This window comes from Morus notabilis, unplaced genomic scaffold (genome assembly GCF_000414095.1).
Source record: "Morus notabilis unplaced genomic scaffold, ASM41409v2 Scaffold151, whole genome shotgun sequence".
In the NCBI taxonomy this organism is placed as follows: Eukaryota; Viridiplantae; Streptophyta; class Magnoliopsida; order Rosales; family Moraceae; genus Morus; species Morus notabilis.
Window position 1 is genome coordinate 126,300 of NW_010367153.1, and position 14,159 is coordinate 140,458.

General features: G+C 35.1%; 2 protein-coding genes across 4 annotated transcripts in view; both read left to right on the top strand.

The window, feature by feature from the left end:
* LOC21402377 (protein MLN51 homolog) overlaps positions 1–1,890 on the top strand; it is a 5,638-nt gene extending 3,748 nt beyond the window's left edge. The window contains exons 7-11 of one of the 2 annotated variants that reach the window (XM_024174698.1): positions 295–350; positions 430–475; positions 697–924; positions 1,284–1,363; positions 1,452–1,890. In XM_024174698.1, the coding sequence (XP_024030466.1) occupies positions 295–350; positions 430–475; positions 697–724 (130 nt within the window). In that variant the 3' untranslated portion in view covers positions 725–924; positions 1,284–1,363; positions 1,452–1,890. The remainder of the gene's footprint in view (positions 1–294; positions 351–429; positions 476–696; positions 925–1,283; positions 1,364–1,451) is intronic. The other variant, XM_024174699.1, reaches the window with a different exon arrangement.
* Positions 1,891–8,762: 6,872 nt separating this feature from the next.
* On the top strand, positions 8,763–13,419 carry LOC21402378. 2 transcript variants are annotated; one of them, XM_024174692.1, is made up of 6 exons: positions 8,763–8,939; positions 9,935–11,025; positions 11,730–12,272; positions 12,380–12,624; positions 12,734–12,790; positions 13,018–13,419. In XM_024174692.1, the coding sequence occupies exons 2-6, from the start codon at positions 10,050–10,052 to the stop codon at positions 13,261–13,263; spliced, it is 2,067 nt and encodes a 688-aa protein (XP_024030460.1). In that variant the 5' UTR covers positions 8,763–8,939; positions 9,935–10,049; the 3' UTR covers positions 13,264–13,419. The 2 variants fall into 2 exon arrangements, with proteins under 2 accessions (XP_024030460.1, XP_010110284.1); XM_010111982.2 differs by having other exon boundaries at positions 9,952–11,025.
* Positions 13,420–14,159: the final 740 nt, after the last annotated feature.

The window sequence follows — 14,159 nt, forward strand, 5'->3', positions numbered from 1 at the left end:
TTTTTTGTTTTTTTTTTTTTTTTTTTTTTTTTTTCTTAAGTTATTTGTTGTACTACATGCTTGGCCAAGATGCTTGCTTGACTTTGTTCCAACTGCAGCAATTGTTAATTTCTTTTCTTCCTCGTCTGGCTGAAGTTTGTAATAAATGCTGTATGTCCAGATGGAAGTGCATGAATGGCTTGTTATATATTCTCTCTCAAAATTTCATGACGTTGACAGTTTTAGATTTTAAATTTTTAAAAAGGAGAGAAGTTAGTAGAATTTAATTTAAGATAATATTTTTTATGTTTGCAGCAAAGAAAGTAATTCAAACAAACCCAGTAATGAATGGAAGTCTTCACAAAAGCCTGGTACGACATAATTCCTACCTTTAGCCTCATTTATCAATACCTATAACGTTAGATGTTCACCCTGTTCTTTTGTATGCAGAAATTGTGAGCGATGAATTTGGGCAGCGGCAAAATAAGCCTCGTAGGTAAGTTCATATGCCCAACTGGTCCATGATATCATTTGTAATTGTAATTGCTGAACAAGATAAAATATACCCAACTGATCCATGTTGTCATTTGTAATTGCAAAACAAGATCCTCGTCAAAAGGGGGGAAAAGTTTAGAAAAGAAGAAGGGTTCAGTTTACCGTGGGACTTGTGCCATGTTTTTCTTGCCTTTTTAAAGAATTTTCTTCTTCCATGTGCAGATACTCGGAGATGAACTTCGGTCAATGAAGTACTTACATAGGATGGAGCTTGTTTGAATAAGCATTTAATGGTTTTATTTTGCCCGAATAAAACTTTGTGTTACTTTGGGGCTTTGGAAAATTCTGGGTTGTGGTAAACTGGTATCTCAGGCCTTCCTCTAGGTCCTTTGTGTTATCCGGATTCGTACTGGAGCACTTTGGGCCGCAATGTAGTCCAACATACATTAGGTATGGTTCTTACATCTATGCCCCTTGCTTTTTTAACATCTTGAACGGGTCATTTTAGAGTAACTTTTAAACCTAAGTTGAAAGATTAGGAGTGTTGCCATATTGCTGGACTACAAAACATCAGTCAGGATGTTTTTGCCTGGCATTTGCAGTATAATGAAGTATATTAGATATTAGCATATCTGATTCTCTGATCTTTTCCATGTTTAATGCCATTGAGCATTCCATGATTAAAGAAATCATTGCTGTGATTCCTTGCGTGCTTGTTTTTGTTATTGCTGGGTTGTAATTGTTTGCAACCAATTGGTACTTTTTTCTCCCGCGTGCTTACCTTTTGTCTTTTCTTTTTGTTCTTGCAGTTTTATGTGGCAAACGCCTGCTCAATTAAAGATCTCACTATTGCGGCTTGACAGGTGGCAGTTCCTCATTTAAATGTGCGGTAGGGATACATTGTAGAGTGTCGATTTTCAATGTTGCTGATTGAGATTGGATGGATTTCTTACTGTTCCTTTGGTTTTGTTGTTCAGGTTTTTTTTGTGGCTTGGTTTTTTAAGTGAAGCTTGTGAAAAATGTAGGCGGGCTTCCCTTTGATCTATACCCAAAAAAAAAAAAAAAAAGACCAATAGGTGCAAAATTATTGTGCAGAGCTGTTATCTTGGTGAAGTTTTTATTTTTTTTTATTTTTTTTCATTTCCTTCTATAAGTGGTGCAATTGGTTTCTCTATTCATTTTCTGCTGCCTTTGTGGTTTAGTTAGTTTTCCTTGTTTTGAGGGTACTTTTTCTGCATTGAGACTTTTCATGATAATATTGTTGGTGACTATTTTGTTGGGATTGTTTTGGATGGGATAGAATTTTACGTGATCAGGAAAACCCTTGGCACAGTAATTTGTATTGCTGTAATGAGTGAGTTGGTGTTTAATGCAAACTCATGTGACAAACTGCTGTTTTTTCTTTGCAATGCAAAAGGCTTGGCTATGATATGTTTTCCATCTTCATGATTGTTAGATTGCAAGCACACAATATTAGGTTAAAAAAATAAATGAATAAAAAGATTCAGAAAAGGCGCTTCCTATTCTCGGTAATGTGTCAAGAATCAATCAAGATGGAAAAGTGGATTGCATTGTTGATTTGATACTCATAATCTATCAGACCTTAGGAGGCCATGCTGATACACACGAAACTGTTCTGAAACGATTGCTAGCTTTGCACGCAAATCCAATTACAATGCACTTTCTTCTCACTGCTAAGTTTGAGTTTAGATCATCTCTAATGTAAATATGGGTAATCTTGATTTTCAAGTATCAAAATTTTTACCTTTTACTCTTAATACATAATTTTTTTAGTTAAATAATTATACTAATAAAAAGGCATTTATTAATAATAAGGGATAAAAGTCTAAATTTATAATAAATTTTTTATTTTTTTCTAAATATTAATGTTAATGCTATATTTGAACGTGAAAAAAGAATCTGAAAAATGTCATCTGATGTGTTATTTAATTTTCTATTTTAAAGCATATAAATATATATATATATATATAATATTTGTCATTGTTATTGAAGCTTTAAAACTAATAGAAGTGAATTCTTTTTAAAAAAACTTATAATTTTATTGATTAAATAAAAAGTCAAGTATATATCCATTTAATAGAAATTAAAATGTTAAAATATGACATGCTAGACTTGGTATCAAAAGTATAGAATATGTCAAATTTAATTCTAAAAATAGTACCATGGCTTTAGATTGATTTATTATTCATATGTCAAAGTTTAGCAATGGTTTTAAAATTCAAATAGGTTGTTGTAGTTTTCCCCTTGGATTTACATTTTTTAAGCTCCTACAAAAAAATTTACAATTTTTAAGTAAATATAATTTGACCAATCCATGCAAAAAACAAAAATTAAACAAAATTTGACCAAGTACATTGTCTTATTTATTAACCGCCATCATTATGACTAGATGATTGGTGTTGGTGCATATGTACAAGTGTTGCTTTGCAGAAGCGCCAAGCAATGTAGGCACTTTGTTTAAATAATAATAGTTATAATAATAGGTCTTTTCTTCGCAACCACCATGGTGCTATTAATAGTTGAGAAAAAAATCAGAAATATTACTGAAGGTTAAAATATATTATTTATATTATTTTACTTAAAAATAACTAATTGACATCTAATTAATAAAAAGAAAATAAAAGATCATAATGACACAATTATTTAAAATAAAGTTTCTAGTGTAATTATCTTCTGAATTTGTCGTGATTTAGTATATTGCTTCTTAAATTTTAATTTAGACAATCAACCTCCTGAACTTATAAATTATTATAATGTGCCTTATTTTATTAAATTTATTCAAAATTTTTTATTAAATTTAGAGGATTAAAAGTTGATAACTTGAAAAATTTGTGTTACATTTGAATTGAGATGTTGGAATATTTCGTCGAATATAATTTTTTGATACTAATTTAACACAATCATCGTCAAAATAGAATATATTGCAATAATTTTATACGTTGAAGGAATAACTTGCCAAAATTAAAATTTCAAGAAGCAAATTGTAAAGCAATATAAGTTGAGAGGGAAATGTGCAAAATACCCTTTTAAGATAACATAAATAATAAGTCAGTAACCTCTTGGCAAAAAAAAAGAAACAAAAAAACCCACCGACGGAGTCTTACTTTTTATATTTAAATTAACTTTTCAACGGTCAGATCTGCAGTATGAACAGTTCTGTATAGCGCGCCGTAAATTTTTAATATGAATCTGTACAAATTTAACCGTTAAAAAATTAATCTAACTATTAAAAAAAGAACTCCACCTATGAGGTAAAATGAGAGGTTGCACTAGAGGTGTCATGGACGGCCCGACCCCGCCCGTAATAGTGCCAGATTCGGCACGGCCCAGTTTGCTACTGTTACGGGTTGTGCCGGCCCGGCACGTGTAATGGGCTAGGGCTGGGCCTCAGCTTATCAGCTCGCAGCCTAAGCACATCCCTAGCCCATGGAGGCCCACGGCACGGCCCGTGTTCGGCCCAGCCTAAGTCCTGATTTAGCCCGGCCCAAGCCCGCGAAACGGCCCATGAGACAGGCCATTTCAAATGCTCAAGTGGGCCCTTCGCGGGCCTAACAGGCGGCACGTGACGGGCTTCCTGTTTGGCCCGTCACGTGCCTCCCGTTTGGCACGTGACGGCCTTCCCGTTAGGCCTGTCACGGGCCACCCATTGGGCCCGCGAAGGGCCCAACGGTAAGAATCCAAAAATCCACCCCAAAATCCACTATAAATACCCCTTAATTACACCCTAAATCCCACACAACAATTCACTCTCAACTTCTCATCTCACTCTCATTCTATCTCTCAACTTGTCTCTTTGATTTTGATTCTAAGCTCTTTTTCTCGCGTTCATTCATTTTCTTGCTCTTTCATTTACAAAGTTCTATCAATTTTCAAAAAATGGCTGCACCAAACTTCCCTGATATCACTGCTCTTCCTGAGCTTGGTGATGCGACATTTTTTGAGGAAGAAATGATGCCTCCCAACCCCACTCCCACTAAACCAGAAAATGCTCCGGTGGATAATGCTTCAGTGCACAACGAGGAAGCTGGAGAATGCAGCAGGGGAAAAATACCGCGAACTTCTCCGTTATGGTAGCATTTCACTGAGGAGCCCCGACCAAATCCAAAAACAGGTGAGATGAAAATTCGTGCGGGATGTAAATATTGTAAAAAATACTTTTCTAATAAAAAGGGTGGGGGTACTGGTCATCTGGATAGACATTGGAAAGTATGTCTACCATTGCACCAAGGTGGGAGTGTGGACTCCGGCAACAAACACTATCACTCACATCACAAGGTTACAAAATTTTACATACAATGCATAACGTGCTCGTGAGGCACTAGCTAAATTTTTAGCTAGTGCCGAATTGCCTCTTTCTTTTGCAGATGATGCGTGGTTCGAAGAATTCATCCAGACAGCCTTCTGCCCACAATTTAAACGGGTAAGTAGAAACACAACTCGTTCTGATTGCATGAAAGTGTTTTATGCAATGAGACAATCTTTTGTTGATAATTTTAAGATTTTTAATGCTACTGTCTCTTGCACTTCTGATATGTGGGAGGGTTGCAATAAAACTGGATATTTATGTGTTAGAGCGCACTACGTTGATGACGATTGGGTTTTACAAAAAAGAATAATTAGTTTTCGTTTATGTCCATATGCTAATAACGCATCATCTATTTTTAGTACAATAATAGAAATTTTTGGATTTTATGGGATAGAAGATAAAGTTTTAACAATTACTTTTGATAATGCGTCAACTAATACAGCTGCAATTAACATGTTTAAACGTAGTTTGAAACCAGTGTTTGCAGGAAAAATTTTTCATCAACGGTGTGTATGTCACATAATTAATTTAGTAGTTAAGGCAGGAATTGAATATATCTCAGCTAATCTTATAAATATTAGAGAATCATTATCATTCATATCTAGTTCTGGAGCTCGGCTCCAAGAATTTAAACAATATTGCAGGAACAGTCATATGCACCCAAGAAAGTTTCCAACTGACGTGAGACATATGTGGAATTCAACATATTTAATGTTAAAGGCAGCACTCCCGTATTCACAGCTCATCATAAACAGTAAGAACAATCAAATTTTAATTTTCGATCCTGATTGGTAGATTGCTGAGTATTTTTTTAAATTTTTAGAAGTTTTTACAATGCTACTGAATTACTTTCTGGAGTTTATTATCCTACTGCACATTTAGCTTTACATCAACTATTTAATATTTCAGAAACATTTTCTTATTATAGGGATATATAACTTTTTAGAAATATAGTTAAGTTAATGGAAAATAAATTTAAAAGTTATTAGTCAGGTTATCCTAGGTTATATGCATTGGCAACCATTTTAGATCTTAGGTGCGGAGTAGATGGAACTGAATCATTGATGACTGCTACCGCAGAGAATTTAGAAATAGATATGCAACTAACTATTACTGACGCTAAGAAAATGTTAGAAAAGGTTTCTAGTTTGTATGAAGCAAAATACGGCACAGGTTAAAAAGAACAGGGAACTTCGACGTCAACTAGCAGTGCGGGGCCTAAAGGATCGTCATGGAGTTTCTTGAAGAAGAAAGAGAAAACGGCAGGATCGTCATCAACACAAGCATCTACCGAACTAGTAAAATATTTTGAAGCAAATTTTGTAATCGATGACGACAAACTAGACATCTTACAGTGGTGGAAGAGCAAGACCGATCGTTTTTCAACACTGTCCGTAATAGCTTGTGACATTCTGACAACTCCAGTGTCAACGGTAACATCGGAGCAAGCTTTTAGCGCAAGCAACCGAATTCTTGATGAGAAGATAAGCATAATGCATCCAGATATCTTGGAGGGGCTAATGTGCGTTAAAGACTGGGAAGATACCAGAAGACGAAAATAACAATACACAAATGATTCAATGTAAGAATATTTTTCTAACTTAGAAATAACAGAATCTGCATCTTATTCTCTTCGCGAGAACTTCCGGATCGGAGAAGCATTCGGAACGGGCTTTGCGTTCATTTCGTTGGCAGAAAGGATCCAATCCATTCGGGGAAGAGAATAATATTATATTTATACATGAAAGTTTGGTCGACAAGAATTGCTAATTTTTGAGTCTATAAAAATGTTTCTACTGTCCATGTGACATTTTCTAAAGCTAAAATAGAAACAGAATAAATCAAATTGTTATCCCACATTTCGAACAAATTTCAATGTCAAAAGACAAAAAAAAAAAGGAAATAAAAAGTATGTTTGTTTTATAATTTAAGTTTTGTATGTAAGAGAATAATATTATATTCATACATGAAAGTTTGGTCGACAATAAAAATGTTTCACTGTCCATGTGACATATTCTAAAGCTAAAATAGTAAGAGAATAAGGCATCGTTCATTTCACCGATTCGAGTTTTCAGTTTTAGGTTTCTATAGTAAAAAGCTTTTAGAAAATGCCACATCTAACTTTTTCTGCTACAGTGAAAAGCTCTCAGAAAATGTCACATCTCAGCTCAAATTGAAAACTCGAATCCGCGAAGTGAACGAGACCTTCAAATTGTTATCTCACATTTCGAATAAATTTCGATGTCAAAAGATAAAAAAAGAAATAAAAAGTATGTTTGTTTTATAATTTAAGTTTTATATGTAAGAGAATAATATTATAAAAAAAATTTTGAATTTTTATAATAAAAAATACTACAATAATAAAATTTACGTTGTGAATTGAGTTGCGCAAAAAATAAATTGAGTTGCGAAAAAAATAAGGCCAAAAAACATCATGGTTCTTGAAGCTGGTGCGGTATATATTTTGAAACCTTTTTTATCTGGGGAATCGACTTTTTCTACAATACAATATGGATGCAATAGGCACATATAATAATGAGACTGCAAAAAGAAATGGTGATCATTGCTCATGATTGTGGCTTAGAGAGGTTTGGGCCATTTACTTCTGTGGAAGTACTAACTAGTATAGATGAAAGTCTCGTTCGCTTTGTGAATTTGAATTTTTAATTTGAGTTGAGATATAATATTTTTTGAGAGATTTTAACTGTAGTAAAAAAAGTTAGATATAATATTTTTTTAAACCTTTTAACTGTAAAAACTTAGAACTGAAAACTCGAATCGGTGAAATGAATGATGCCAAAATAACAATGTAAACGTATATTTTTGTCTGTGTTTTGTTGTTGAGGAATTTCATGGAAAAAATATTGTTCGGTTATGAGAATTTGCCCTTTTTTTATTATTATTATTTTAAGGTCTCGTTCAGTTTGTCGATTCGAGTTTTTAATTCGAGCTCAGATATGATTTTATATGAGAGCTTTTAACTGTAATAAAAAAGTTAAATGTGACTGTTTTTAAGAGTTTTTAACTATAATAAAACTGAAATTAAAAATTCAAATCGGTAAAATGAACAAATCCTATTTGTGTTAAATTTGCATATAATTTTTGTTTTATATATGATTTTAATGACGGTCACAATTGCGAATAAAATTTTCCTTATGTCCTGATACTGAATTTTTATATATTATTACAATATAATGGAGACTTAACATAGAATATAAAAAGAGAGGGACTGAATTTGCTTATTATGTTGTCTAATGTTTTAAGGAAACGCGTAGCATCAAATTATCAGGTTTCCCTCGATTGTTTTCAAGCCAAAATCAGGGGAATATGGCAAATGTACCTGAAAATTAGCTTGGGTCCTGACCCGGAAAGGAGAGAGAGAGACTCTGGTGGGTCCAAAAGAAAATAAAAATCAACAAAAGTTGAGACCCACTGACGCCACAGTTTAACGCTCGACCTACTTGATTAAACTCTCTTTCTTCAATAAGAGAATTAGGGCCCGTTCACTTTGCTGATTTGAGTTTGTAATTCGAGTTAAGATGTGATTTTGTGTGAAAACTTTTTACTGTAGTAAAAAATTTAAATGTGACTATTTTTAAAAATTTTTTACTGTAACAAAACTCAAATTCTAAATTCGAATCAGCAAAATGAATCAGCAAAATGAACGGGCCTTAATTAGAGAGAGAATTAGCAGAGCTGAAACAAGGTGAGCTCAAGGTGGCAATTACTCTCGTTTGTCCACGTGTGCTTAATCAACGCTGACATGTCCGATTGTGGACTCTAACGATAAATCATGGGAAACTCTCCCCGATCTGCGGACTAAGCGAAATATCGCGTGTCTTCCGGTGGTCAGTGCCGTAGCTGACCCTGCCCGTACGAGTTGACTCGCACGTGCGACAATATTGTATAAAAAAAAACAAAACTCTTCTCTCTCTCTCTCTCCCTCCTTTTTCTTCTAATTTCTTCCGTGTACTGATCAGTGCTTTACTTGAAGAAGCTTCCAAAGCCCTCTGCTCAGATCTTGAGCTCTCCGCTTTCAGAGCCTCAGAAAGATCCGAGCCGGCTTTTCTTTCGACTCAGCTGTCTCGTCGTCAGAACTCGCTGTCGGAAAGTTGCTGTCTTGTGTTGGATTGAAACCGTGAGTGTTCTTTAATCGAGGAATTTTATTTTAAATCTTTGACTTTGCGGCCGAGAATGACTGTTCTTTTTCAGTTTCTTGAGTTCTTGCTTTAAGTTCTCTGTCTGGTTGGTTACTGAGAAAATGCGGGAAAACGTTTTGAATGAATCAGTTTTGAGTTTCTGGTGTTTAGATAGAGTTCTGAAGAAATTTAGGGACTGTTTACGAAATTTAGGAGACGTTTAGTTATGGATTAGAATCACGAAATTAGAACCATTTTTAATTTATGTGTATTTTTTTGAGAGAAAACACTGTAACGAACTATGAATTATGATTCGAATTAGAGTACGAATCCTCTTATTAAACGTCTCCTTAAACTTTTAAGTTTGCTAAAGTCCTTTCTTTGCACGTATTTATTTAGGCCCCGTTCATTTTAGGAATTCAAGTTGAGTAAAAAACTCTTAAAAACAATAATATTTGACTTTTTTATTATTTAAAGAATTTTTCACACAAAATCACGTTTCAACTCGGATTAAAAATTCGAATTAACAAACTAAACGAGCCCTTATTTATTTCTTTTAAGCCAGTGGGTGAGAACTTTATTTTTGTTTTTCTTACTTTCTTGGACTAGATTTTTTTGTAGTTTTCAATTTTCTTAGTTATTATGGACTTCTGAGGACTAAATTTGATTCAAGTGTAAAAGGACTTGTTTTCTTGATTGTTTGGCTCTCCGGTTTGTTAGTTTTGCTTTCTTGTTTGTACAATGCAAGAAAGCTGGGGGAAAATTTTTTCAACTGTTGAGCTTTTTCAGATCTTCAGTAAAGATCGCAGGAGCTGAGAGAGAAAATTCCTTTAATTTTTATGCCTATAAACCTCAGTCACTTACATTTGCCCTCATTCTTTAGCTGCCTTCTACAGTTAGGAAAAAAAAAAAGAAACGGATTCATTATTTTTGCTCGTGTTCTCTTGGTTCCATAGGATAAAAAAAGGGGAATGATTTTTCTTATTTCATGTAGAATTGAAACTTGCCCAGCTGTTGGCGAATAACCAGTGGAAAGAGTTTCTTCTTCCTCTGCCGATTTTTGAGAAGTGAATACAATTGACACAAGGCAATATAATATAGTTTGAGAAATGGAAGAAGATAGCAAAATACTGGAGCTTAAGTCATTGAGGATAGGCGGTAGTTTTAAGTCCACATTGTCGGGAAGATCGACTCCAAGGAACTCTCCGTCCTTTCGAAGATCGCAGTCTAGCAGAACCCCTCGAAGAGAAGGTAGGGGTAGTGCAAGAGGTTTACAGTGGTTTCGCAGTAATCGGTTACTGTTTTGGTTGTTATTGATTACTCTTTGGGCGTATCTTGGATTTTTTGTTCAGTCTAGGTGGGCTCATGACAATGACAATGATAACGTCATGGGCTTCGGGAAAAAACCAAAGAATTGGAACTCAGAAACCGAACAGAATCTACGGCGGGATTTGATTGCCACTGACATTTCTTTGGCAGTTAAGAATGGGACAGGTAAAAATCAGGTTAGTGATGGTAAGAGGATGGATGTGGTTTTGGCCGGACGAAATGATGGAATTTCATCTCATCGAAAGTTAAATTCAAAGAAAAAGAAAACTAAAAGAGCAAACCGTAGTTTACGTAGTAAAGTGCATGGTAAACAGAAGATGACAATGGAGGTTAAAAACGTTGAAATAGAGGAGCAGGAACCGGATATTCCCAAGACAAATGCTTCTTATGGAATGCTGGTTGGACCATTTGGTTCTTTAGAAGATAGAATCTTGGAATGGAGTCCAGAGAAGCGTTCTGGAACTTGCGATAGGAAGGGGGACTTTGCACGCATTGTCTGGTCTCGAAGATTTGTGTTAATATTCCATGAACTTTCGATGACTGGGTCTCCTCTTTCAATGATGGAGTTGGCAACAGAGCTTTTGAGCTGTGGTGCAACTGTTTCTGCTGTAGCTCTTAGCAAGAAGGGTGGGTTAATGTCAGAGCTTGCTCGGAGAAGAATCAAGGTGCTCGAGGACAAAGCAGATCTCAGTTTCAAAACTGCTATGAAGGCTGACCTGGTGATTGCTGGATCAGCCGTCTGTGCATCATGGATCGGTGAGAATCAATCGACCACAATTTATAAATGTCGTTTTTTATCATTTAAAATGATTGAATTTAGTGTTTGCTGTGCAGGATGCATCATCTTAATCTTGAATCATGCCAGTATGGGATTTCATTCTTTGTACAGAAAATTTTATGATTTATAACGTGCTGAGTGTAGAGAAGTTACTTTTGATTTTTGTGTATCCAACATTGCGTCTTACACATGCGTACTTGAGAGTTTTCACTTTTGTTTTTTCCTTCAGGTTCTTTGAAGTGAAAACTTTTCAATATTCATTATGGAAGTATGAAAACTTCAGTTTTATAAGTCCATTCGAACTTCAAGATTAATTCAAGTTTGATGACTTTTTTATGCATTGCAAATTGGATCGAGTTTATCTTTCTTATAATATATGTGAACTTGTGGTCTATTGTTATCCTCAGAAAGCAAGGTCTTCAATCTTATTTTTGAAGCCAGTACAAGCTGCTAGTTGTTGCATTACATTTTTTGCATCTTTTTTCTCTTATGCTGCGAAGTGTAATGTATTATTCTATGGTTACCCTCCTCTGGGCATATTTATTTCCCTCCTCCTGAGATTAGTATATTAGAAGTGTTGCATCTGTTCTTTGATATTCGTGTGTGTTTTTCAGTCTTCTTCTACTGATGCTTTTATAGAACTTGCATATAAATTACATTAACAAGTACTATGTGGTTTCAGATCAATTTATCGAACATTTTCCTGCTGGTGCGAGTCAAGTTGCTTGGTGGATTATGGAAAACCGGCGAGAATACTTTGATCGGGCAAAGGTTGTTCTTAATCGAGTGAAAATGCTGGTTTTTATCTCAGAGTTACAGTGGAAACAATGGCTAGCTTGGGCTGAAGAAGAAAAGATTTATCTTAGATCTCAACCTGTACTCGTCCCGTTGTCCATTAATGATGAAATGGCTTTTGTAGCGGGCATTGCTTGTACGCTTAATACTCCATCTTTCACTACAGAGAAGATGATAGAGAAAAGGCAGTTGTTGAGAGATTCAGCCAGAAAGGAGATGGGCTTGAAAGATAATGATATGCTTGTGATGTCGCTGAGTAGTATAAACCCTGGAAAGGGCCAGCACTTGCTTCTTGGATCGGGACGCTTGATGATTGAGAAAGAAGCTTTTGAAGAAAAATCTAATATAAAAAATCCCGTGGATATAAAGCATCACCAGTCTAAGTCGACTAGAAAGCATCGCCTGAAAACTGTATTTCAAAAGTTGAATGGTAGTTGGTGAATCACCAAACGAATGTGCACGTATACTTATTCTATGAACCTCTTGACGTCCAGAGAAACTATTTCTCTCTAACTTGCTCCTTTGATGTTGCTGCAGGTTCTATGGCCTTTGGTGGTACTCATAGGAAGGAGATGTTAGATAGTGGGGGAATGCGTGAGCGGTCTGTTAAAATTCTCATTGGCTCAGTTGGATCTAAGAGCAATAAGGTGGTTTACGTCAAAGAACTCCTAAACTATTTATCTCAACACCCGAACACGTCAAAGTCAGTGTTGTGGACTCCAGCGAGTACACGCGTAGCTGCACTTTACGCCGCCGCAGATGTCTATGTCATCAACTCCCAGGTGAACAAGCTTTCAAGGGTTCCCCCCCCCCCCAATTCAAGTAAAATAGAAAGTGTAATTGGTTCAGACAGAAAACTAGTGTGGTAATTAATTTGGAAACGGTTTTCAGGGACTGGGAGAAACGTTTGGGAGGGTGACGATTGAAGCCATGGCATTCAGTCTACCGGTATGAAATTTTTCTTTATTTTCTTCCTTGGTAGTTAAAGTCTGCTGAAAATGAAACAAGTACTAGTTCTTGTTCCGCGAAATTTGAGCGACAGTCAGCTGAAAGAATTATACATCTAATGCTGAAAGAATTATACATCTAATATCTTCATTCTTCTATGCTTTCACAAATTCTGAATACAACAATTCTTGACAAGTTCTTCTCTGATTTCATTTTACTGAAAACAGGTACTTGGAACAGATGCTGGGGGCACAAAGGAGATTGTTGAGCACAATGTGACGGGTCTTCTTCATCCCACTGGTAGTCCAGGAGCTCCTGTTCTCGCCGGAAATCTCGAGTTTTTGCTTAAAAATCCTGTGACAAGGAAGGAAATGGGGATGAAAGGAAGAGAGAAGGTGGAGAGGATGTACTTAAAGAGGCACTTGTATAAGAAGTTTGTAGACGTTCTCGTCAAGTGCATGAGACCTAAATGATACGTACATTTCCACCGTGCCATTTTCAATTCTTTCATTGCTTCGGAATCTCAGGGTGCTGTGAATATCGAAAACCAATTTGCTCCTCAATTTGATAATGATGATTGATAACTGTGTTTAATTTTCTTTAGGAAATGAAATCACTTTTTTTCCTTTTCTTTTTTGGAGTTTCTCTAGTAAGATTGAAAAAAATTAATTATTAGTAATTCTCTATTTCTCAACTGTCATATTTATATCAGAAATTGTTCTGTTCTGAATTTATTTTTTTTTAATTTGATGTGATCTTGAGCAGATTCTGTTAGTTTTTGAAACGATTTCAAATGCGGAAGAGTGTAAGTAGCGGATTGTGTATAACAACAATTTTTATAAAATTTTGAGATACTCTATAGATTACATTAATTTATGCATGAATAAATTAATTAAATTAATTTATTTACTTAGCGAACGATTAGGTCGATAACTTGAGTTTTTTGACCGCGAGCGTTCCTTGCTCTAAGTTAGTTTAGAACACTTGAATTTTTTTTGTCAATTTTTTGAATCTACGCAGACGAATGTGTAGGTACACTTAAAATAAAACGAGATTAATAAATAAACATTCAAGTTTTTTCACGAATATCAACACATGTATGACGTAGAATTTGAGAAAAAAATTTCTTTTCCAAACACTCTAAAATTCGGCCACTGTGTGCTTATAAGAGCAAAAATTGTGTTCTCAAATTTTCTGTAATTTCTCATTCATAGAGCAGTAGTTGGACTCTCAAAAGGAGTATAAACTTTATCTTCAAGATAAAACTTGATAATTGTCTTGGACTTCTAATTTAATTTTGGAATAATATCTCTCTCCCTTATCCACATATTGGCCAGCCACCACAAGGAGATTCCTCCCTGTGGTAGGC